This window comes from Vombatus ursinus, unplaced genomic scaffold, assembly GCF_900497805.2.
Source record: "Vombatus ursinus unplaced genomic scaffold, bare-nosed wombat genome assembly UNPS02005659.1, whole genome shotgun sequence".
Lineage (NCBI taxonomy): Eukaryota > Metazoa > Chordata > Mammalia > Diprotodontia > Vombatidae > Vombatus > Vombatus ursinus.
The window spans coordinates 4,119,275-4,145,356 of NW_020945437.1; the positions used below are offsets into that span (position 1 = coordinate 4,119,275).

The 26,082-nt window shown below is 38.9% G+C and overlaps 2 protein-coding genes across 5 annotated transcripts in view; one reads left to right on the forward strand and one right to left on the reverse strand.

Annotated features, from left to right (window-relative positions):
- Window positions 1-26,082, reverse strand: part of LRRC63 (leucine rich repeat containing 63) — an 81,790-nt gene that overhangs the window by 44,842 nt on the left and 10,866 nt on the right. For 2 of the 4 annotated variants that reach the window (XM_027848137.1, XM_027848136.1), the window contains 4 exons: window positions 22,861-23,020; window positions 22,536-22,683; window positions 4,430-4,657; window positions 1,705-1,914 (listed from right to left, as the gene is read on the reverse strand). In XM_027848137.1, coding sequence (XP_027703938.1) covers window positions 1,705-1,795 — 91 coding nt within the window. In that variant the 5' untranslated portion in view covers window positions 1,796-1,914; window positions 4,430-4,657; window positions 22,536-22,683; window positions 22,861-23,020. Of the gene's footprint in view, window positions 1-1,704; window positions 1,915-3,801; window positions 4,170-4,429; window positions 4,658-22,535; window positions 22,684-22,860; window positions 23,021-26,082 lie in introns of those variants that run through there. The other 2 variants (XM_027848138.1, XM_027848139.1) reach the window with 2 other exon arrangements.
- The window catches only part of LCP1 (lymphocyte cytosolic protein 1), a 103,724-nt gene continuing 82,015 nt past the window's right edge, over window positions 4,374-26,082 (forward strand). Inside the window, exon 1 of the mRNA XM_027848135.1 lies at window positions 4,374-4,454. The gene's annotated coding sequence lies outside the window, so the exon portion shown is untranslated. The remainder of the gene's footprint in view (window positions 4,455-26,082) is intronic.

Genomic DNA, 26,082 nt, shown 5'->3' on the forward strand with positions numbered 1-26,082 from the left:
ATAATGATAATAGCAGTAGTAGTAATAATAATAGCTGTGGTGCTTTAAAAATTGTGAAATACCTACATATATAGATAGCTATATACATGAATACATGTATACCACTATAGACAAATGATAGATATCAATATGGACATATAGATATTGTAACAGTTAAAAAATGTAGACTGGGGCACTAAGTTCTGAGCACAATCAATTTATTGCTTCCTTAGCAAAACTAAGACCCAGTTATTCTGGGGAGTACAGAAAATAGGAAGGTCAGCATCATAAGATGGAAGAAAATTTGATTAGATGGAAATTGGAAATGAAGGCCAGCAACAAACCCCCTCCTTCCCACCCGCTACTAAGAAATATCCATTGGTTGAGTCCAGCTGCATCTGCAAGGACAGAAGTAGCAAATCAGACATCTTTGGTTAACCGGACATTTCTGAAGGACAGCTTGGCTGAGTAAAGATACTATACCAGAATCCCTGGTGTCCACCTGCATCCTTCAAGGGTAACATTCTTGACGCAAGAATAGAACAGTGATGAACAGGAAAACCGAATTTCTAAACTTAACTCATTACAGGCCAGTTAAATTTGTGAATTAAGTTCAGAAACAAAGAATCATGACTTAGGCAGTTACAGCACAAAATCAATTAATTGTAAATAGGATCAATAAAAAAGACAGACTCAAACTGATTATTTTGATATTTATATATCTATATTACACATATCTATGTAGATATCTATCATTTGTACATAGTTGTTTGCATGTTGTCTCCTCCATTAGACTCTGAGCTCCTTGAGAGTAGTCTACTTTTTGTCTTTCTTTGTATCCCCAGAAACTGGCACAGTGCCTGGAACATATTAGGTGCTTAATAAATGCTTTTTTTTTTTTTGGTGAGGCATTTGGGATTAAATGACTTGCCAGGGTCACACAGCTAGTAAATTTCAAGTGTCTGAGGCTACATTTGAACTCAGGTCCTCCTGACTCCAAGGCTGGAGCTCTATCTACTACACCACCTAGCTGTCCCTTTAATAAACGCTTGTTGATTTGATTTAACTAGTAAATGAAGATAGAAAAAGATATAATATTTCCTGTGTTTAAGAGACTTATCCAGTTGTGGAGACAAGACACCATCATTAACCCAGCCTTTCTGTAAGCTTCTTTATTTGTGGTGGGAGGAGGTCAGACTTGATGATATCTAGATTTCTTTTTATATCTAGATTCCATAAAGCTGGAGGTAGAAAAAGGGATGATGTGATTAAACATGCTTTAGAAAGATACATTTGCTAGATGTGTTGAGGGAAGAAGTTTCACAGAAATCAAACTCCCAGGCAAGGCTGAGTGGGTGAGCTTTGGGCTCTAATCTCAATCACAGCCTCTTTTACACCTTATAACACGTTGCTTCTTGACCTTACGCTGGCTATTGGGCTTAGGAAGGATAAATGGTGTAAACACTGAAACAAAGGAATGACTATGTACATGTAGAGAATGTTCAGGAGATACAGTACACCAGCCTGTCAAGAGGGGAGATTGTGTTGAATTGGGGATGAGAGAGAATTTGGAGATGTAAGTTGTAATCAGAATGGGTTCAGGCAAGTATTTATTTATTTTATTCTATATTCACTTTAAAAACTTGATTGTATAATATGTCTTTATCATTAGTGCTTATCTGAAACTCCAAACTATTGAAGGGTTCTATGATTAATGTTACATACCTGACTGAATTTTTTCTTTCTTTAGGGGAAGCGGTTTATGCTGGGTCTTTGGAGGCAAAGGTTTTCGAAGGAGTTTTGGTAGTGTAAACATTTTATTTAAAATCGATTTCTGTTCTTACCACTCCTAGTTAAGCAGAATTGTTTAGGTTCTGAAATGTTCCTGTTGCAACACCAAGGCAGTTAATCAAATCTACATCTTACATTGTTTCTCTGGAATAACAAAATTAAATATATGTTAAGTACATATAAAGTACAATTTTTACATAAAAAAAAACCAAAATAAGACCGTAAACAACTTTACAGGATTAGTAAAATTTGTGTGATACTCTTTCCAACATCGAATGAACTTTCTTCCCAAAACAGAAATCCTTACTGCCTAATACAGCTTGAATTGATGAGGGGATGAAATAATAGAAGTACTATCTTCTAAGCCCAAAGTAGTTATATTTTAAAAGCCAGGAAATGACATTAAGTCTAAAATATAGGGAATTGACAAGGACATCTTGGTTTGCTGCCTCAGGTGGTTTTTAAGTTATTTTCGGCTTTCTCCTTAGAATGACTCTTATTTTGGTCAAACTTTTAGGGAAATGGGGATATTTAAGCTTAATTTTTGTCTCTTACTATTTCCCACTTTTCTACATCAAAGTCCCTCTTCTTCCCCCCCACCCATGTGAACTGGCCTCCTTTCTTTCCTTAAAAGGTATTGAAACTATCCTCAAGAATAAATTGGTCCAGGTGACTAGAGGTCATTGAAATCTCTTCCTCATCACCTGAGTACAAAAGCCAAGAGCAACTCCTCCCAGATGCCTAACCCTAGGAACACTATGGGAAGGAAACTCAGAGACTGGGAAGCCTTGCTCAACTGAATCAACTCTGATGTCCTCAGTGCGTATCTTTTTTTGAGTATCATTCCCTTGCTATGACTAAGTAAATCTCTTTAACTATTGGTTAGACCTCAAATGCTTCATTTTATTCTAATCTTTAAACTAAATAACCAGGAAGAGGGAGGCAGCTGGGTTGTACAGTGGATAGAGTGCTGGCCCTGGAATCAGGAGGACCTGAGTTCAAATTTGGCTTCAGACACTTAATAGCTGTGTGACCCTGGGCAAGTCACTTAACCCTATTTGCCTCAGTTTCCTCATCTGTAAAATGAGCTGGAGAAGGAAATGACAAACCACTCCAGGATCTTTGCCAAGATAACCCCAAAAAGGGTCACAAAGAGTCAGCCATGACTGAACAACAACACTGCAATCCTAAATAGTCTTCATAAATGATCTTCCTATTCTATTCCGTACTTCACACAGTTGCCAAAGTATTATTCTTAAAGCACAAGGCTGTGGCATGAGAGGATCTGAGTTCAAATCCTGCCTCACACTGTTAGCATGATCTTGGACAAGGTATTTAACCTCCTAGTGCCTGCTTCCTCATCTAAATGTTAAATAAAAGGGCAGGGCTGGATGACCTCTGATATCCCTTGAGCTCAGGAAGCTCCAAGGCCTCTCAATTATTGCCTCTAGGATAAAATACAAACTCCTTGGTTTGGTATTTAAAGTTCTTCACAGACCACAGCCTACCTTTCCAGGCTTATTTATTATACTTCAATCCCTTTCAGGTATTTTACTTTCTAGTCAAAACTGACCTGTTTACTTATGCTTACATGTGACATTCCATTTCCCCTGTGTGCCTACACCCAGGCTGGCTCCCATATCTGGAATATATTCCCTTCTCACCATTGATTCTTAGAATTCCTAGCTTCCTTCAAAGCCTGGCTTAAGCGCCATCTCCTTCTTTCCTGGAAATTATTCCCTGCTTTCCCCCTAGTATCAGCTGTATATCATATGTGGAATAAAGTTAAGAATGTTAATAGAAGGTCAAAAAAGTGTATTTAACCAATAGGTAGAACCTGTTAAGAGCCTGAGCAATACTGGTACCCTGAGAGAATTCAGGATGGTCTCCAAACTAGGCTAAGTTATAAGTACTAAGCAGAGGTAGTGATAATGATGATAACAGTGGCCTGTTTCTTGTTTTTGTTTCGCCTTAGGAGTTTCTTTTGAGGAAAGAATAGTTGAGAGGGGAGGGAGGGAAGGAGAGGCTCACCTCCCCCAGGAACTACTACAGTTGAAGTTGAGTTACAGCCATTGGTTTACTCTCCACACTGTCCCCTGATGTCTCCAAAGTAGTAAGTATTCCTTCTTCCTTCAGGAAACTATCCACGCCAGCTCCAAATCCCTTTCCCTCCAGCCTCTGGTCCCAGTTTCTCCAACTCCGCGACTTCCCGGCCCACCCATAAGGTTAGAGTCCTGCGTCCTTAAAGAACGGCCCTTGGCAACAGGGGGAGCCCTGTCCTCACCTGCAGCTGCCGCGCGTGCACCTTGAAGGCCGGACGCACGGGCGTCCGCGAGAGTCCTGCTAGGAAAGCTGAGAGGAGGGACAGGGCTGGGTTGGGCAGGGCCGGCCGAGGCAAGCAGGGCTGCGCTCAGTGCGGGGAGGAGGCGCGTTCCCGGGAGAGGAGGAGAGGAGGAGAGGAAGAGAGGAGTGGGCTGGCGGCTCTGCTGCCGCTGCTGCGTCTGCAGCTGTGCGGAGAGCAGAGCGGGCACGGGGGTCCCTCTTCACCTTCTTCCTCCACTGCATGGGGCTACGGGGGAGGCTGCAGGCAGTAGGGACAGGAGAAGACGCTAGTGCCACATGCCGCTGCTTTACAGAACCCTGGTGAACACCATTCTACCTCTTATTGTGACGCTTCTCGTTCGGTAACCAAGCTCAGTTCTCGTGTCGCATTTATTTCCCCTTGTTTTCTCTAGGTTCGCTCTGCAGGCTTCTCTCCCGACCGGACCGTGAGGTTTTATGCGGTGGGCTTGTGATGCTGCTCACTTCTCCGCTTCGGTTTTGCTTTAAATGCAGCTGGTTCTGGGGTGTTGGCTTTTCTTTTAAAAAAATGCCGGATACAGGTCATCTGTAGGAATAGAGGAGCGGAGGGTGAACCCCCTCCCCCCCAAAATGTGAGTTAGGAACCTGTTTCATCTGTCTCATTCCATACGTTTGTTATGCAAAGTACGTTAGTGTTGCCCTGGTGTCTTTCTTGTCAAGTTGTTTGCTGGAGGTTTCTGGGTAGGTTCTGTGTGTGTGTGTGTGTGTGTGTATGTGTATGTGTGTGTATGTGCGTGTGTGTTTACCAGTGCATATGCGTGCCGGACTACTTGTCTTTTCGAGATTGGCAAAGGGGAAGGTTGCAAAAAAAAATTTTTTTTTAAATCCCCACTCGAAAAATAAAAAAGGAAGTCATAGGTAAATGTGTAAACTCCCTACTCTGTAGGGAAGATGGAAAATTACAAGTTACTTTAGTCTTCTAAGAAATGAAGGTGCAATAAGTTTAGTTAACAGGTGCTGAAAGATTAGGTACTTCCCTGTAAAATAAAGTGTTTCTTCACTGAACAAGCCTTCCAATGACTTCTTGGAAACTTACATAAATAGGCTTGATGGAAGGACTTACATGCCTGATTAATGAAGATGATTTCCCTGTTTCCATAAAGATAACTTTCCCATTTCTAAAAGGATTAATTTCTTTAATGATAATTATCCCTATTTCTGTGGTTGGTCCAAGAAATGCTATTCAGCTGTTCATTCTTTTGAGGGTTAAAGTATAAATCGGCTTTCTTCTTTGAAGGTTAGTTGCATTCTCAAATAGGCAGTCATCCAAAACCTTGGCCGTCTGACTTTTCCCTCTGTGCTTTCTTCCTAGGGGTGATTAATCACAAAGATAGATAAGGCTCCAACCTGATTGTTAGGTTTTGCCCTAGAGAATGTTTATTAGATCGGATGTTGGGGAAATGGCAGGAAATCTCAGGTGTAAACTCGAAATAGCGTTTCCCTGATTAGTTCATTTATAAATAAATTTTTGTCAGAAGAGGGAGGTAGGAGAGGAAGCATGCTTGTTTAAGCAGATTTTTAAAATCATGGCAAAATGAGGGCCAGGATCCTGGGTTATTTTGCTTTCAGTGTCTTTGAAAATATATTTTATCCTGAAAACTTTTATAGTTTTCAGTTCACCTAATGCTTGCCCTGTAAATTCCATTAAGAGTGTGTAGCAGTATGGAAATGAAAGTGATGCTCTTGGTATGACTAAGAAATGCTTTGTCACCCATTGCATCAAGCCTTCCCTCCTTTCTGGGTATTTTTCTTAGCAGATAACACTCATTTTACTGAACAGTTCTATTGACATAGTAACTTTTATGTGTTTTCCACTTGTGAGTATTTTGTCTTGTTCTGGGTTTTGAGAATGGAGAGAAATTACAGGAAAGCTGTATTTCAGGGTATACCTGTATCGTAACATAATACGAAGCGTATACTAATGTCTATGTAAATAGTATGCAAACTTCTGGTGCATTTGGAATAATCAAATATTGTTTAGATTGACAAGTTATTTCCATTTCCAATTCTTTGTTCTAACGCATGTTTGTTTTTAATAACAATGTAGATTCTCCCTTCACCTAGGCAGAGAGGTGTTCTGGGCCTGGTTCAGAATTCAAATTAGATCTCAGACACTTAACTAGCTTGTGTGACCTTGGGCAAGTCCCTTAACCCCTGTCTGGCTCAGTTTTCTCATCTATAAAACAAGGATAATAATAGCACCTACGTCACAGGGCAATTATGAGGATCAAATGAGATAATACTTGTAAAGCCCTGGCACATTGTAGGCATTCACTAAATGCTTATTTCATTCCTTCCAATTTAAAGGGAATATAATGTATAGTTAGCTGTCTTATTTGTTCTACTGTCAGCAGTACGTGTTACTGTTGGGCATATCCATGTGAGGCAAATTGTCAAACAAAGCCACAAAATGTATTAGCAGATTGTATTAAAAAGAGCCCGACAGTCATGAGCTCCAAGGTTATATACATGCTGAAACTTTATGTACTTCTAGAATGAGATAAAAGCATTATACAAAAAGCAACTCGACCATCCCATCCACGTAGTTATTGATTTTAACTAATGTATGGAGAATCTCTGATTTGCTAATAGGTGAAAGGGTACTCTGACGGCTACATGAGAATAATGTAAGTAATTAGTACTAGAAATCTTCACAACTCTCCTTGTACTCTCTTTATAAGAAACAGAAATTTTTCTAACAGACTGATAGTAGCTAACATCCCAACTTTTTTGGAATTTGCTGGAGTGATTTGTGCTTTTGTTATTATTTTATACTTTTAAAGTTTTTAAAAAAATAATTGTATGTAAAGTGAAGAGGTGAGACAGACATCTGTGTCTTTAAAATATCGGCAGCTTTTGAGAAGAGACTAGACTTTATTGGTCTCATTGAATAGACTCTACTTATTGATAATGTGTTAATTCCTCATTTTACTTATGTTAATGCAGTTTTCATATAAGACTTTCATTTCTTCTTATATACAACCAGGTACATATCAGGAAAATTATTTTGTTACTGGTTGCTGGTTGTTATAAAAGCTTTTTGGGGCCTAAATTTCAGTATTTATACCTGTTCTTTAGTTTGATTCTCCTTCAGCTAACAGAGATGATTTTGTTGTCTTAAATGTATTTTAATAAAGTATTATTTTAAATAGATGCTTTTCTGAGTTTTTTTCATTGTCCTCCCATAAAGGTAACAATTTCTTTTCCCACTAGAAGAAACTATTTAGCTTGACAATTTTCTTTTACTTTCAAGATGATTAATACTCCTTTTTTCTTTGTTTGAAATGAGTTCATGGGGTACCTTTTAAAAAATATATTATTTATAAGGCACTCTGGAAAAATTCTAAGATTAGATGTTTAAAAGAAACCAGTCTTTTTCCCAGTAATGAATGGAGGGAAAAGTCTGTTATTTCTTTTAAAAAGTATTTCTTAACTGTAGGTCTAAGGAAAGGTTAGATATTATATGGGGTTTTCAAAAACTTTTGATTTGGCATAAAACTAGAACTATATAAGTGCTTACTGATATTAATAATAATAATTGATATTTATAATGGACTTTAAGGCTTACAAAATATGTGACATAATATTCAATTTATCTTCAGAACTCTATGAGGTAGGTTCCAGAGTTGTTACCACTATTTTAGGGATATAGTTAGGTGACTTGCCTCATGATCACATAGACAGGAAGTGTTAGAGATAGTATTCACACCCACATCTTTCTAATGTTCTTTCCATTATGGCGCTTGAAAGAATTGTCATTTATTTGCATCCTAAGAAAATGTTCATCAGTGATGATTTTACCTGATCAAATGTCATCAGCATCAAAAACATTGATTAGTAGTTAGCTTTGTAGTTATCACTCTATGGTGCATACCTTATCAAGCCATCAAAGATGGAGAGAATCCTAAGATATTAGGGTTGGAGGGCCCTGAGTGACCATCTAGTTTGATTCTCAAAGAAGGCAGAATGATGTAGGGATCTAGTAGTTTTTGCACTGTGTGACCTTGGCCAAGTAATATCACTTCTTTGAGATGGTGTTTCCTTATCCTTAAATAATAGGTATAATAATACTTGCACTGTTTACTTCATAGCATTGTTGTAATGGAAGTGCTTTATAAATTTGAAAGCCCATTTGAATGTGAGGCACAATTATTTTCCAGATCTGGAAACTGAGGTTCAGAGAGTCTTTGGAGATGTCTTGCCCAAGAACATTCTGTTAGTAGTAGAGCCAGGAATAGAACCCAGTTTTCCTGTCTTTGGGGGCGGCTAGATGGTATAAGTATTAGATAGAGTGTCAGGCCTGAAGTCAGGAAGACTCATCTTCCTGAGTTCAAATCTGGCATCAGACAATTCCTGGCAAGTTACTTCACCCTGTTTACCTCAGTTTCCTCACCTGTAAAATGAGCTGGAGAAGGTAATGGCAAATCACTCCATTATCTTTGCCAAGAAAACTCCAGTTAGACTCATAAAGAATCAGACATGACTGAAACGACTGAACACCAAATTCCTATCTCTCAGTTTTGAATCCCTTTCCTTACAGTGAAAATACTGATGCAAATGAACAGAGAGTACTTCTAGGTAGTTGGACACCCATGCACTAATTAAATAAAAATCATTATATACAAGCAGAAAGGTAAGTGCATCTTGTAAGGTTGTCAGTGACGCAGGGATGTCCTTAAATTTATATGAAGAAAAAGCATTAACAAAATTGACTATAATATGATAGAAGTCTGTTTTCCTATCCCTTACTAGGGAGAAGGCAGTGTCAGTTAATATTATCTGTGATTATTGTAATGTTTCAATAAGAAAAATTAAATAACTTCATTTCTCTTCATTCTCCTGAAGTTTAGAGTAAGTAGTTTTACCTCTTTGCTCAAAATACTGGACTTTGTTTAGCAGGTTTATAGGAATATTTTCCCTAAGGTTTGTAATTCTTCCCCCATTCTCTGTTAATCAAAGATATTATGAAAAAAGTAAATTAAGAAATATATATAAAAAAAGAAATATATGATCATGTCTCCTGTTTCCTAGCACTGACTTAGTGGATATGATAGTCTACTTATGTCAAGAAAGTACCTTGGAGGTCAAGTCCAGTTCAGTCATTTTACAGATGGGAAACTGAGGCACAGAGTACTTAAGAGACTCAGGGTTACACAGCTTCTAAGTGTCTGAAGCAGGATTCAAATTCAGGTCTTTCTAATTCCAAGCCTAGCACTCCATCATCTACAGCACCTAGCTGCCAGTATACGTGATACTTGAAGATGAAAGACTATGTGAACTAATATATTATTATTGTTTTGTTCCACCAGGGAAGTCATATGTTTCACTGTAGCCCAGCAGCCTATGTGTAATTACTGACTGACACTGTTCTGTGCTGCTGTGATGTTGGGGAAGCAGCAAGTACTGGATTGGAAGTCAGAAGACCTGAGTTCAAATTTTGACTTTGTGACCTTGATCATATTACTTAGACCCTCTGGGCCACTGTTTCCATATTTGTAAAATAAAAGAATTAATTCAAATATTCCCTAAGGTCACTTCCAATTCCAAATTCTGCTGATCTCCTGATATAGAGTCTGAAAAAGGTTCAGTGATAAAATGAATGAGTCATAAACTTTTACTCACGTGAGTTGGCCAGTGCTACTTTGAGCATACTTACCTAGCCTGAATTTCAACTAGTAGCCTATTCTTAAAAGCCTCCTTGTTCTCACTTACCTCTGAACAAGCTGTTTTCTTCACATCCCAACAAAGGACTAAAGGATTGTAATGTGGAGTCCCTTTGAACAGCTTAAGGAAATAAAGTTATATAAGAGCAGTAATCCTTGGGCTTTTTCAGTGAATCAGAATGTGCTTCAGAGAACAATTTCAAGCATTTTACATTTTTCCACACCTGGTGTTGGACCTCTCTAGGACTCACATTTTCATCTGTAAAATAAGAGGGTCTCTTAGGACCCTTCTAGCTATCTATCTGTGATTTCATGGTTTACCTCAACCCTGTGAGGTAGGCAGGGATTAATTACTAGCCTCAACTTTTGGGTAAGGAAAGGTCTCCCTAAATCTGCTTACTCATTTATAAAATGAAGAGATTCAACTAGGTGGATCTCAAAAGACTTTCCTTGCTCTTAATATTATAGGTCAAGTGAACTGCCCAAGGTCACATAGCCATTAAGTGGAACTCAGAACTGGAATCCAGGTCTTTTGACTCCTAGTCTAATCTTCTTAAGTGCTAAGCAATCTACTGGGTCCATGGGGCCTCGAAGTTACTCTTTATTTTTGTGACCTGGAGTTTAAAGCTTATGAAGAATGAGTGAGTACTCAAAAAGTTTCATGTTTGCTTTCTGTTCTGCCCTCATAAAACACCTGAAATATTTAGAAAATACTTCATATAAGAACAAAGTGTTTATTAATGAAATATTCTTTAGATTGGGCTGCTCAAAGCACTTTGGAGACTATTCAGCCCATAAGTAACAGTTTGTTGCCCTGGAGAGAAAGTAGGAATAGATAATTTGCAAACCTTGGAGGAAGAAATGTGTCTCCCAGATGTGCTGGCCCACGATAATTACAATAGTACCTCTATTAATAAAGAGGATGTATTCTGATGGCATCTTATTTTCATAAACTTTGTTATTAGGGACTGAAAAAGCATTGGAGGTATAGTGATGAGTTCTGGTATGTGAATACCCGCTCTGTTTCATTGGGGATTCCTTTTCCTGAGGTGCTAAGGGGTGCGGCAAGCACTCTGCCCCCATCTAGTTAGTATGAGATGCTCCTCCTCTTCTCTGCTTCTGCCTTGCCAAGTCTTCTGTTCCACCTTAGTGTGATGGAAAGAATATTGGATTGGGAGTAGAGACCTGTGTTCAAATCTCAGCTCTGACACTTATTAGCTCTATGGCCTTGGGCAAGACGCAACAGTCCTCTAGGCCTCAGTTTCTTCCCTTGGACAAAGATGCTGGACTAAGTGATCTCTAAGGTCCTCTCCCACTCTAAATATGGGTCATTTCCCCTTCCTGTGAACTGACACCTTTCCATATATTCCACGGAAAGAGGGCTGTGGCTTTTGTCACTCATTTCTACTGAGTGCTGGGGGGGGGGGGCGGTCCTCTTCTGCCTATTGAAATATTCCCTCACCTATTTGTAGACCTCTAAACAGGGACTGCTTTTCTGTATATAGGATAACAAAGGCACAGGAATGAACTTTCCTCCCCCCACTCTCATTCACCAAGGCCCTGTATCAAACAGAACACTCACCATCTTCTTCCTCAATCAGCAATTGTAACTACTCAATCCTGAGCTGACTGGAATTTCTCCATCTGTTCCCCAAAATCTTAAAAGAATATTCTTTCTAATTATCTATTAACTTGAAGAATCAGTTTGCCCAGAGGATCTTAATTCTGAAAAAGAAAAACATTACCTTACCTACTCATCATTAATGCCAAGGCATTTCTGAAGGTGAAACACTATATTTCAGATTAAAAAATGACACCATTGAATATAGTGTAAAAAAAACCAGTTAAATCACATATCATAGTGGTATAGACTGGAACCCTAAAATAAACCTGATCTGGTTTCTGTAGCAGTCATCCTCCTTATAATGTATGATAAGAGACTTGATTCACTCACTGGTGATTACTGCATCCTAAGGCAACCCACAGGATTCTATATCAACCAAGTGTTTTGGTACCACATTCAAGTAGTCTATAGTAGATAGATATGATCACAGGGAAACTAATCTCGTAGCAAAATAATAACAAAAATGCATTTCACTCATTTGTGTGTTATTTTATAGGAGATGGGTCACATCAAAAAGAGGTGGTTGTTCTGCCACATTTAAACACAAGAGGCAATATGGTGTAATGAAAAGAGCATTGGATTTGGGGCCAAGGATCTGAGTTCAAGCCTTACCTCTTCTGCATCCTACAGAGTGACATGAGGAAAGGCTCTTCACCTCTCTAGGCTTCAGTTCCCTCATTTCTAAAATGAAGGCATTGGATTACATCCCTTATACTGTCTCTTCTAACTCTAAATTCCATGATTCTGTGATCTGACTGGTCAAAAGTGGTTCAAAAGCCTTCAAAATGGACTGTGCAAGTGTGGATTTTAGTGGCTATAAACCATTCGGTTAGTGAGCATTTAATAAATGCTTGTTGATTGGTTGGAGATGGGAAGTTATAGTGGGGAAGAACCCCTAAACAAATGATTTCCTGAGTGCCTTTGTATCATGGATGTGCTGGTAAATGTTTAAGAACTATCTCTTGGGTTTGGGGGCAGGGGGCGGAGAATATGTGCAAACAAGGCTAACTTTTAAGTATAATCTACATTATTATCTATTTAATTAAAAGATATTCTACACTATTATTAATAATCTACATTATTACACTTAATCTACATTGTTAATATTTTCTCTGTTACCTTCTTAAATCTACAAACCAACAAATCAATAAATTAAACCCTAATGCGTAGCCTTTGCTGTTTCCAAGGCATAAATGCTCATACTGAAAATTTGACAATCAGCTCTCACATACCCATTCTATATTACCTAAAAATCAGACTTGTACTGCATATACCTGTTTATAGATCTCTCTGGACCTTTTGATTTGTTTAAGGTATTTCTTCAAAAGATCTTAAAAGGCCTTTGTAGCAGCACTTTTGCATCCTATTAGTCATGTATTCTTACCGATGACTTTGTGCACTTAATCCAATTTGAGGTCACTTAAATCCAATTTGAGGTCAAGTCAAGATAGCTCCCTGTTACTGCTGGTCCTCTTTGGAAGAGAGGGACAAAGAATAACAATATACTGTGATATTGGGTAGCTAGATGGGGCAGTGAATAAAGCCCTGGGCCTGAAGTCAGAAAGTCTCATCTTCCTGAGTTCAAATTTGGCTTCACACACTTACTGGCTGTATGACTCTGGGTAAGTTACTTAACCCTGTTTGCCTCAGTTTCCTCATCTGTAAAATGAGCTGGAAAAGGAAATGGCAAACCACTCCCGTATCTTTGCCAAGAAAACCCCAAATGGGGTTATGAAGAGTCAGCCATGACTGAAACGACTGAACACCACCACCCACCACCTTTTAGGATAATAAGTTTCCTAAAAATAGAACCTAATTTGAAATAGCTCATGTTTACTGAATAATTTACAAAGCACTTTATAATTATTCTCATTTGAGCATTTACAGTACATCTGTAGTCATTTGGAATAGTAAGTAAGCATTTATTACTGACCACTGTGTGCCAGACGCTATGCTAAGTGCTGAGGATATAAAGACAGACAAAAATAGTCCTGGCCTTTAAGGTACTCACAGCCTAATGGAGGATACAACAGGGAAACAACTATGTACAAATCAGTTATATACAGGACAAGTTGGAGATAATCTCAGAGGAAAGGTCGTGGTAATAGGGGTGGGAGAGCAAAGATTTATTACGGAAGGTGGGATTTTAGGGGAGACTGGAAGGAAAGCAGGGAAGCCAGGAGGCAGGGATGAGGAGAGAGAGCATTCCTGGCATTGGGGACAGCAAGTATAAATGCACACAGTCAGGGTCTGGGATGTCTTGTGTGAGGAACAGCATTGTAGGCCCTAGATCGAAGAGTACATAACGTAAAGTCGAGTGTGAGAATATGAAAGGTGGGAAGAAGCCAGGTTATGAATGACTTTTAAAGTCAAGATAGTTGTGGAAACTGAAACTTGTGGGTGTTTAAGTCATTTGCCCAGGATCAACATAGCTACTAAGCAGCAGAATCAGGAATTGAACCCAAAGCTTTCTAACTATAAATGTGCTCATGCTACTGTTCCATTCTGTTGTTTCATAAATAATAGATCCTTTTATTTATACAACCACTAACTTGAATGAAAACTCTGTAGTTTGGGATTTTTTCCCAAACTTTTATAAAGTTCATATTGTACCCAAGTCTAGCTTTTATAACTTTATAAATTTACATCAGCTTTCTCCTTCAGCTTTCCTCTTTGTAATTTAAAATTTTTGGAGGCAATTACGGTTAAGCAACTCACCCAGGGTCTAGTAAGTGTCTGAGGCCAGATTTGAACTTAGGTCCTCCTGACTCCTGGGCCAGTGCTCCATCCCCTGTGCCACCAAGCTGCCCCTTGGTTTTCCTTATAGACTGAAGATTCATAGTTATCTTCTTACACTCCATTCCCTCGCATCCCACCCTCCCATCCTCCCAATTAGTGGTAAAACACAGAACTATGAGTAGGAAAGCTGGATTGTAGTCAAAACTAGGTAGTCTGTCCTCTTTAACCTTGAACAAGTCACTTAACTTTGCTGAGCAGATAATTAGACCCTGAGCAAGTCACTTCATCTCTTGAGGCCTCAGTTTCCTCCTTGGTTATTTGTTAACCATGTCTCTCCAAGAGAAGGCATGATGTGCAGGACTAGGAAGGTGATTTGCCCCTTCATCAGACCACATGTGGAGCATTGTGTTTAATTTTATGCACCACTTTTTATCACCGACATTGATAAGCTGGAGCTTAAAAGGAGGAAGGCAATCATGGTGGTGCCATGTGATTGGTTGAAGAAACTAGGAATATTTAGGCTACAGAAGAGAAGATGTGGTGGGTTTTGGAGGGGGGGGGGGGTGGGGAGTGGGTCAGGATAAATGTCTTGGAGTATTTGAAGGGCTGTCACCTGGAAGAGGGATCAGATTTGTTTTACTTATTTCCTGAAGGCAAAACTAGGAACAGTGGCTAGAGGTTTCAAAGAGGCAATTTTTGACTTGATATAAGGGAAGTCTCCCTAATAATTAGTCATCAAAAGTATCAAAAAATGACTTTCAAAAGTAGACATTTTTTTAGGTGTTTTCGTGATGCAAAGGCTAGGTAACTCACCTGTCAGGTATGAAGTCAAAGAGATTCTTGTTCAGTTATGATTGGACCAGATGGCCACTGGGTTTCCTGCCAACTCACAGATTCTGTGATTCTGAAGATTCTTCATAGGACCCAATGAAGTAGATAATATATGCAAAAGTGCTTGGGACAGTATAATGTACCATACAAATATAAAGTAGTAGCACTTCTCACTTTGCCTTATAGTACCCTTTTCTGGGCCTTCCCCACCTTTTCTATGTTGTTCTTGAGTTTTGGGGACTAAAAACATAAAACATACGGGTGCCCCTATGTCCTATCTTCATTTAAGAGTAAAATATTTCCTATTTTGCTTGTAATGCTGTTTCTGATGATGATCAGGTTCTCTTGGCCTTTGGAGCCGTGGGAGTTCATTGAGCTAAAGTCTTCAGGAGGTAGTTTCCAGTGATTCTCAGAACCCTTTTTTCTATTATGTGTTCTTAGATTAATAAATTACATATAAATATACCTACTTTTATATACTCTGCTGACCTTAAAGTAAAAAAAAAAAAAGCTTATATAACTAGTAGAGTTGTGCATATATTCACACTTTTTTTGTATTGGAGCTAGAATTTAATAATTGAATATCTCATAGAATTAATTCAATTCAACATACTCTTATTAAGCACCTGCTTCATCAAGACACTGGGAATACAAATGATAAAAGTGATGATAAAAGTTCTCTCCTCAAGAAACTTGTAGTATAATAGGGAAGAAATGGCATATACACAAATAATTGCCATGCTGGGTATTTTTTTTTTAACCAGACCTGTGATTTTTTAAGTATAGGGAATTTTCTATGAGGAAATTCTAACAATGCAGATGAGCACCTGTTGGACAGTTTAGAGTCTTAGAGAGTTGCCCGGGGGCAGTGAAAAATTATGTTATATGTTCAGTCTCCTCTTTCTCCTTAAGGTACTCAGGTTCTATACTTGGTTTCCTGAGTGGAGGGGCCAGCTCCACAGTGTGAAGATAAAGTCAAGTTTCTCCCTGTCTTTCTGGATCCCAGAACATCACTCTTAAATAAAGCTTAGGTGTGGTTTATGTCTAGGGTAGGCGTGGGGAACCTGCAATCTCAAGGCCACATGTGGCCCTCTAGGTCCTCAAGTGTGGCCCTTTGATCCAAACTTCACGGGACAAATCCCCTTAATAAAAGGATTTCTTCTGTAAAATTTGGACTCAGTCAAAAGGCTGCACCCAAGGACCTAGAAGGCCATATGTGGCCTTGAGGCTGCATGTTCCCCATGCCTGATCTAGGGTCTCCCCCAAAATGATAGCCATAAGGACAACATAGATTGAGATCTTTGATTCTCCAGGTATGAAGGGGAAGAGGAATTGCATGTGCTGTGTTTGTGCTTGTGCTGAAGCTAATAACAGCTATTTGTGCAAAAAATGAAATTTCTTTTCTCTTGAAAGTGAAAAGCCTCTCCCTATAGAAACAGGGACCACTAATCTGTATCTAAGGATCCCTGTGAGCCACATAAAAACTTAGTTTTAAAATGTAATATCATATATGTTTTACTGTATATTGGGGCAGCTATGTGGTACAATGGATAGAATGCCAGCCCTGGAGTCAGGAGGACCTGAGTTCAAATGTGGCCTTAGATATTTACTACCTGTGTGACCCTGGGAAAGTCACTTAACCCTGTTTGCCTCAGTTCCTCATCTCTGAAATGAGCTAGACAAAGAAATGGCAAACTGCTGTAGTATCTCTGCCAAGAAAACCCCAAATGGGGTCACAGAGAGTCCGGCATGACTGACACGACTCAACAATAACTGTATTTTTATTTATTTTGGTAAATATTTCCTAATTACATTTTAAACTGGTTTGGGCCGGCAGTGTTGTGGCTGGGTGTTTGACACCTTTGGGCTAGAGGAATGCTTCTCTATCAATGAATCAACACACATTTATTAAACAAATGTCAAATTTTATCAGGATCTATGCTACTTGCAGGGAATACAAAGACAAAAAAATGAAAAGGCCCCTACTCTCAAAGGGCTCACATTTTATTTATTTATTTTTAGGCAATTGGGGTTAACTGACTTGCCCAAGGTCACAGAGCTAGTAAGTGTCAAGTGTTTGGTCTGAGGCCAGATTTGAACTCAGGTCCTGTTGACTTCAGGGCAGGTGCTCTATCCACTGTGCCAAATAGCTGCCCCTGGGCTCACATTTTATCCAAAGAAACAGGAACCCAGATACATATACATGTATAGACAAAGTATATGGATATACAAGATAATTTCAGCAGGCAGAAAAACAAGTAGGAAGATGAGGAAAGGCATCAGGTAGAATGTATCATTTGAGGGGAACTTTGAAGGGAACTGGGATTCTAAAGGCTGAGGTGAGAAGAAAGAACATTCTAGGCCTGGGCAACAGCCTTTATAAAGGCACAAAGATGGCGAATGGAGTATTTATTGTGTGTGAGGATCAGCAGTGAGGCCAATTCAACTGAATCAGAGTGCGTGAAGGCAGTATAACGTCAGAAAGGTTGTGAGAAACAGATGGTGAAGGCCTTTAAATGCCAAAAAGAGGAGCTTGTATTCAATCCTAAAGGTAATCTGTTAGAATGCATTCCTAGTTTAAATGCCATTTCTTCCATGAAACTTCCTTGATTTTCCTAGCTTAAATTGATTTATGTTGTTTTTAGTAATATAGTATTATCTTAATAATAATATAGAATTGTATAAATAATAATATTATTATATTATCTATAGCACATATATATCAGATAATATATGACATAATATAATCATATCTGTGGTATTATATATAGCATATATATTATAATACTACAGATATAATACTATTATATATAGTGTATGATAGTATTATGTATAATGCTATGTATAGTATATAATAACAATATTATATATAATATAATAGTATATAACAGTATCATATATAATAACACTTTATTATAAGCACCTATCATACTCTAATATGATGTTTGTTTGTGTACACATCTCATCCCTCTCTCTAGAATATAAACATTTTGAAATCAAACACCACATTTCACTTATCTTGGCATCTCCTCTAGGGTCCAGCATAGTACAGTGCATATAGCACCTGCTTCTTATGTGCTTTCTGAATGAGTGAGTGAATGAATAAATGAATTCCAAGAAGCAGCTGGCCTGGAGAATAAGAGAGTAAAGACAGAAAGTCTTGGGATAAAATGATGTATGGCAGATTCTCCTATTTGAGTTAAGCTAGCAGAAATCAAGTCCATTATGGCAAAAAGGTTGAAAAAAATGGCAGATATAAATAAATTGGATTATAGGATCCTAGGATTTCATTCCAATCAGAATGTTGGATATCATCTAGTCCAGGGGTGGGGCACCTGTGGCCTTGAGGCCACATGTGACCTTCTATGTCCTTGGGTGCAGCCTTTTGACTGAGTCCAAGTTTTACAGAAGAAATCCTTTTTTTTATTAAGATGATTTGTCCTGTGAAGTTTGGATTCAGTCAAAGGGCTGCACTTGAGGATCGAGAGGGCCACATGAGGCCTCAAGGCTGCAAGTTTCCCACCCCTGATCTACTCCAACCTCCTTCATTTAGATGAAGAAATAGTCTCCATGAGATTACTTGATTTGTTCTAAGTCATAAAACTAGTTGGTGATACAACTTACATGACAACTCAGATTTCCTCACTTCTAGTCCATTGCTTTTTCCACTACATACACTATATTTCAGTACACATGAGGTATTTGTTTATCAGAAGAGTTGTATGGTCCAGCTTGTGCTTTTGAACTAATACTTTGGCAGCTATGTGGAGAATGGATTGGAGAGGGAGAAAGACTTGCGTTCATGAGGCTAATTAGGATATTATAGTAGTAGAGGTGAGAGGGGATAAGGTCCTGAACTAGGGTGACAGCATTTTGAGTGGAAAGAAGAGGACAAATTAAAGAGGTGTTGGGTAATGCAAAATTGATGAAACTTGATAATTATGTAGGAGGCAAAGATGATGGAAATTCTGAACCATGGTAACTGAAAGGATTTTGTTGCTATTGATAGAAATAGGGAAGTTTGGAAAGATGAGTAGATTGTGGGGGAAAGATAATGAGTTCTGCTTTGGACATACTGAGTTTGAGTTGCCTGTGGGACATCCAGTTCAATATGGCAATAGGCTGTTGATGATGTAGGACTCAATCCTCACATGGGTGAAGCTATAGGAAAGAAGACTGAAGAGTGGTCAGATGGGTAGAGGGAAAACAATAACAACAACAACAACAAAAAAAAACAGAACTCCAAAACAAAAGAACAATGTCATGAAAACTCAGAAAGGAAAGACTATCTAGGAGGAGAGGGTTGTAGATAGTTTCAAATATTGCATAAAGTAAATAATGATAAAAGTTGAGAAAGGGCCATTGTATCTGGAAATTAAGCAATGATTGGTAACTTTGGAAAGAATTTCAGATGAGGATGAGCTCAGAAGTCAAATTGTAAGGGACCGAGAAGCAAGAGAGGAAGCGGAGGCAATGAGAGCAAACTTTTTTCCCCCTAGGAGTGGAACTGTGGAAGGCAGGAGAGATAAAGGATGATTCCTTGAGAGAGGCTAAATGAGGATTTTTCTTTAAAGATTGGCATTTTTTTTTTAACATACCTGTAGGCAATAGGGAATGAACAAATAGAGAGAGAAAGAAGAAGATTAGAGAGAAAGGAGGCCTGATTATGGAGACAGTCTGCTGTAGGAGGTAAAAGGGGATGAGATCAAAGGTACAAGGAGGGTAGTTGATCTTAATGTGTGAAATGATTTCATCAGAAATTACAATAAAGGAAGAGAGAAGGGACGAGTGATGTCTAGGAGTTTTGAGATATAGGAGAGAAGGGAGAGCTCAAGATAAATGGCTTCTGTTTTCTCGGTAAAGTATGAGCTGAGGTCCTCAACTGAGAGGGTAGGGAAGAGTGGTATGGAAGATGTGAAGAGTGAAGAGACAGTTTGGAAATGTCCTTAGGTGATCTAGGAGAGTGAAGAAGAAGGAAGGGGAGAAGAAGACCTGGAAGAAGAGGAAAGGGAGGAGGAAATTGGGAAGGAAATTAAGCATAAATTTCAAGATGCTAAGATGAAGCGACTCTTCCAGGGGAGTTGGCCACAGGAGCTACTAGACAAAACAACAAAGTAGTAAGAATCTTGCTTTCAAGGAGTGTGAAGAGCATGATGAATTTTATAATGTGACATTCTTAGAGTGTGTGATGTTTATGTTTATCTACCCACCACGACCAAGGAATTGTTAACCCTGCTTAAAGTGCAGGATAGTCTCCCCTCCTAAAGGAGAAGGGAAAAGAGCTGGAAGAATGCTTTCCCACGTTCAAGTGTTCCTTTGGAAGAAAAGCTTCAATGTGAAGACAAAGGAAATAGGTCGGAAGAAGCAGGAGAGAATTCTGACCCGTGTCCGGAGGGTCAGAATAAGGGCAGACTTGCATGAATGAAGCAAAATGAAGAGAGCAGAACCGAAAGAACAATGAAGACAGTGTCAGGAGGTTGGAGGGTGAAAAATATGATATAAAAAAGGAGAAAAGTGCTCACTGAATGCTTGGAACTAAGCAACAGATATGAGACTTTTACTAAAGAAGAGGAAGCAAGGCCTTCTGAAGAAGAAACAGCCTCTTGTCCTTCAGGAAATAATGATATGTGTCCGTAAGTGAGAGATGATCCAGCAAGGGTCAAAAGAGGAAAGCATGAATAGTGGTGGTTGGTGATTCCCTGCTGAGGGATACTAAGGCAGCATCTTTGTTGACCTGATGCTAACAGTAAAGAAATCTGCTATCTTCACAAGGTATATATCTAAATTGTGACAGAGCATCTCATCCAGTCTTATGACTACCATCCACTTCTGGTATTGCACATGGGCAGAAATGACACTGCTAGAATGAGTCTAGAAAGTATTGCTAAAACTAGAGAGTCTTGGGCAAGAACCAAGCCCTTAGAGTACAAATAGCATTTTCATCACCTTTGTCAATTGAAGGCAAGGACTTAGAAAAAGACAGATAAGGGAAGTAAGTAGCTGGTTAAGAAAATGGTGTTTCAGGAGAGGACTTATTGATTTGTCCTACAGTTTAAACTATAGGAATGACAAGTTCATGACCAGGGATGGAGTAGAGCAAAAACTGGACTGGTAAGAAAGTGTTGGAGGCAGCTAGGTGGCCCAGTGGATAAAATACTGGCCCTGGAGTCAGGAAGACCTGAGTTCAAATCTGGCCTCAGACACTCACTATCTGTGTGACCTTGGACAAGTCACTTAACCTCTTTTTGCCTTAATCTACTGGAGAAGGAAATGGCAAACTACTCCAGTATCTTTGCCAAGAAAACCCCTTGAAGAGTCAGACACAAGTGATCAACAACAAAGTGTTTGCCCAAGAAGTTAAAGACAGAAACAAAGGTCCAATATATAGGAAAATATTATTTGCAACACTTTTTTTGTGATAGCAAAGAACTGGAAACAAAGTGGGTACCCATTAATTGGGGACTAGCTTAAACAACAGTGGTATATAAATGCAGTGAAATGTAATTGTGCAGAAAGATATGATGATTATAAGGAATTCAGAATGTAGTACATAGACATTAAACTCACTCTCTCAATCCCTATTTGAACTGCCATGTTAGGTCCCTAAATCTTAGTTACTGTATCTCCCCTCGTGGTTCTAGGGGTAACCCTGATGAGTTGGGGATATTTTCTAAGTACAATTGCATTTGGGTCCTCATCCAGTGTGTTGTTCCTCTTCCCCAATATCAAATGCCAGGTAACATCTCACCAGTCTCAATAGACTAGCTGTTCTGTCTTTAATATCAATTAACCAATGAACATCAATTAGCTTTTGCAAAGGGATATTTACTGAGAATATACAGTAAGAACTGAAGTACAAAAAACTCCTATGTAGAGAACACATTCTACTCTACCATCTTGGTCCCTGGGGAAAGTGAGTTCAAACTTAAGTGTTTTCTACAAACTTTCCTTCCATCATGTTCACTTTTGAGTCTAGCATAGCTGATGGACCAGTCTTTTCATCTGGGGGTGATGTCTTAGGAACTGAGTTGGGTCAAGGAACTGGGATGGGTCAAGTAGGTTTCTTCTGTGGGCTGGCTTCTCACTAGATTTTGCTTCAGTAGCTACTTGTAGACTTTGCTCTAGTTGCCTATTGCTGGACCTCTGGTGGCTTTCTCAACCTTTCAAAGATCACAAGGTCACAACTCGATCCAGTCTGTCTCCAATACTCATTCACTTGTTCTCAGGAGAGAATAGATACAAAGATGCAAAAGAATTCATATACAGCCACATAATGACTAGGTGGGCAAGGGAGTCCCCAACCTAGCAGCTCACTGCACTCTCCATGATACATTTCTGGAAGCAGGCTTACCAGTAATCCATTTGGATTGCTGCAGGTAAGGAGTGCTGTGAGCTGCTAGGTTGGGGAACCCCTTGCCCATTTGCCTAGGTAAGTGAAAAGAGATTTCATTTGTTTTAATCTTTTGTGTGCATACTCAGTTCTAACTTAGCTGGCTGTTAAGAAGCTTTTCATCATGATGTAGTAGGACACAAGAAACACTTTATACCTGTACTACTCTGAATAGAGGTGGGAAAGAGCCTCTCCCCATGATATATTTCTGGAAGCAAGCTCACTAGGAATCCACCTGAATTGTTGCCGGCAGGTGTTTCACGTGATGTAAGGTCTGGAATCTTACTGGCCATTTCCATCCATTACTAGAAAAACATGGGAAGATTTGAATGAACTGATGCAGAGTGAAAGGAGCAAAACTGAAATAATAGTGTATATCATGCCTACACCAGTGTAAATGAAATGATCACTTAAAGAGATCCAGATTGAGTAACTGAGAAACCAAATCTGGTCCCTGAAAACAGGTAATAAAACATACTTACCTTGTCATGGCAGAGGCTGGGGACTATAAGGGCAGGTTGTTGTATACATTGCCAAATGTGGTCATTGTATCAGTTTTTTTTGCTTTGTTGTTTTTCTGTTACAAGGTTTCAACATTGAGGTAGAGGAGGATCCTTTCTTATCCATCTTTTCCCAAAGTAACTATGACATAAGGACAAAAGACATCAAGAAAAAAGAAATATATGTGTCCAAAATCTTGCAAATCCAATAAAAAGTATTTTAAATTTAAAAAGAAAGGGGAAGAAAGAAAAGTGTCTATATATTTGCCAAGCTAGTTAGAAGAATAGTATGTGAGCTACCCAGAATTTTACAATAGACAAAATTCAAGGAAGTGCCAGTAATAAAACACATGACCTCTGGTGTCTACACTAGCACGAAAGGCATAAGAAAGTGAATTAGAGAGCCAGGTCAGGCTTATACCGTTTTGCCACTCTAAAATCATGAGTGTGATTATTTACAGGCAAATATAGTATTTTATAGCTAAGAATTTTTCTCTGTGGCTAACAGTCAGACATCAGATATCACAGATGCAAAAGTAGATGCGAAGAGTTACACATGCAAATTTTTTCTTGGTTTCAAATTGTATGCATTATCTTTGCCATTGGTTGCACTTAAGCACACAACTCAAATTTTGCATTGATGGTTTACAAATGTTTACAAATCTAGAATTTGGAGAAAGCTTACTTTAAATGCACTTGTTCTGTTTGTACATTTTTCCCTTCGAGGGAGGGGCCTCTTTAGGCAGCTCTTCAAATTCTACAAGAGTTCTTGGAGGGTAGTTTGAATTTGTAATGAGGAATGAATGGGGATTTTTTTTTTTGTTTGTTTCATCTATCACCTTAACCCATGGAAGAGCAAATTTAATTTTACTGGCATGACTTTACAGAAGGCTTCCATTTTTAAATAAAATCTTTGCTTTAGGGAGCTATGTGAGCTATCATCCTCTATCTTGCTGCCCTCTCATAGCCAATTAGAAGAGGAATGTGCTTTAACTTCCTCATCTTCCACTCATTTCTCAACCTGCAGTCTGGCTTCCTACCCCTCCACTTCACCAAAACTGCTCTCTCCAAGGTGGCTGATGACCTCTTGATTGCTAAATTCAATGGCCTTTTCTCAATCCTTATACTCCTTGAAGCAGCTAAGTGGTATGGATGGATAGAGCACTGAACCTGGAGTCCGGAAGACCTAAATTCAAATTTTGTCTTAGATTCTTACTAGCTATGGCCCTGGGAAAGTCAGTTAACTTCTCTCTGACTCAGTTTCTTCACCTGTAAATGGGGATAATAATAGCCCCCAGGTCCCAGAGTTGTTGTGGAGATAAAATGAGATATTTGTAAAGCACTTAACAGTACCTGGGACATAGTAGCTGCTTAATAAATGCTTATTCCCCTCAGCTTTTGGCATCCCTTAAACTTGAAATCTCTTAAGCTTCTCCTAACTCCCCTGACCCCCCCAACACTCTTTCCTTTCTCAAATTTTATGATACAAATCATTCTCTCCTGACTGTTCTTTCCTATCCTATTCCTTTTCAGCCTCCTTTACTCGATCATCATCATCCATGTTTCAACCTCATGGGTGTCCCTTAAAGCTCTTTACTGGGCCTTTTCTTCTCTTTCAACATCTTTCCTCAATGATTTGATTAACTCTCATAGGTTCAATTATTTAATGCATGATTTCCAACTCTATAAGTTGTATCAAGCCCTGATCTTTCTCTTTATTTTCTCTGGCATCAACTACTTGCTCAACATACCCACTTGTATTTGCTATCAGTCTCAAAGTTGGAGTGGTCAAGATCATTCTCTTTCTCTCTGAATGCCTTCTTCCACACTTTACAGTTGTGATAAGGGGACCATTATCTTTTCAGACAACCTGGTTTTCAATCTCAGAATCATCCTTGATGCCTTACTTTATATCTCCACTTACATCCATAACATAATTCCACCTCCATAACATTTCTCATATATGTCCTCCTGTTTGCCACTCACATGATTGCCACCTTTGTGTAGGCCCTCATCGTCCATAATTAGTCTCTTTGCTTGCAATTTCTCGTCTTTCCATTCTGTCTTCTATACAGTTGCTAAAATAATCTTCCTAAAGCACTGGTCTGACTATATACACTCCCATGCTCAAGAATTTTCAGTGTCTCCCTGTTGTCTTTAGGACCAAGTACAGATTCTTCATGTTAAACACCACAGTAGAACATAAGCTTCTTGAAGGTAGGGATCCTGCTGTTTTGTCTCTGTATCCCCCACAATTAACACAGTGGCTTGTACAGAGTAGGTCTTTAATAGTTGTATTGATTATATTGGCTCATGAGGAATTCAAATGCAGTTTCTTGATGAAACAAGTATTTTTATTAGCAAATACGTGTCTATTAAAAAGGAAATATATATATATATATATCTTGGCACCAGAATACTTTTCCAAACACACAGAAATGCATCCATCATCTTTTTTGGTGCTATCTAGGCAACTTTCTGAAAGAAGAAGATTTTAAAATAATTACCTAAGATAGTAATGTACTTCTTTTTAAAAGTTGAATTTTATTTTTCAATTAACTTTCAATTCAAATATTCATTTTTCTCTTCCTCACACTCATTATTATTTGGGGGGGGGAATTGAGAAGGAAGGGGAAAAAAACCAACTTTAGAACAAAGCAAAATAAATTTCCACATTAGCCAGTTTCTTATGTCATTGCAATTACAAATCTAGTTCAAAAGAAGGGGGAGGGGTGGGTGGAGAGAAGACTTGTATGTGTACTTTTGACTTCCCAGACTTCAATACCATACCTTATCTGCCCTGGAACATCTATCACTCCCTACGGCCTTCTCACTTGGTAACATCCCTCAGCAATGCCAGTCCCCTTCTCCCATTGGTGAGCTCCTCTCAGGGTCTCCATTTTGGGAGGGACCTGGGCTGGTCAACTTTCATTCCTCTCCAGGTTGTACTACTGACTTTCTGGACTTAAACACCACAACCCCATGCCCATCCACCCCCTTTCCAGTTCCCTTTTGTGTATTGTATTCCCCCATCGATGGTAAGTTCCTTGAGGGGAAGGAATGTCCTTTTTGCTTATATTTGTATCCTTAGTGCTTGCACAGTTTCCCCTACATTGTAAGTACTTAATATTTGTTGCCTTGCCTTGCCTTGCCTTATGTAGAGAAATTTTGCTCAATATGACGAGAACTGGCCTTAAATCTAAG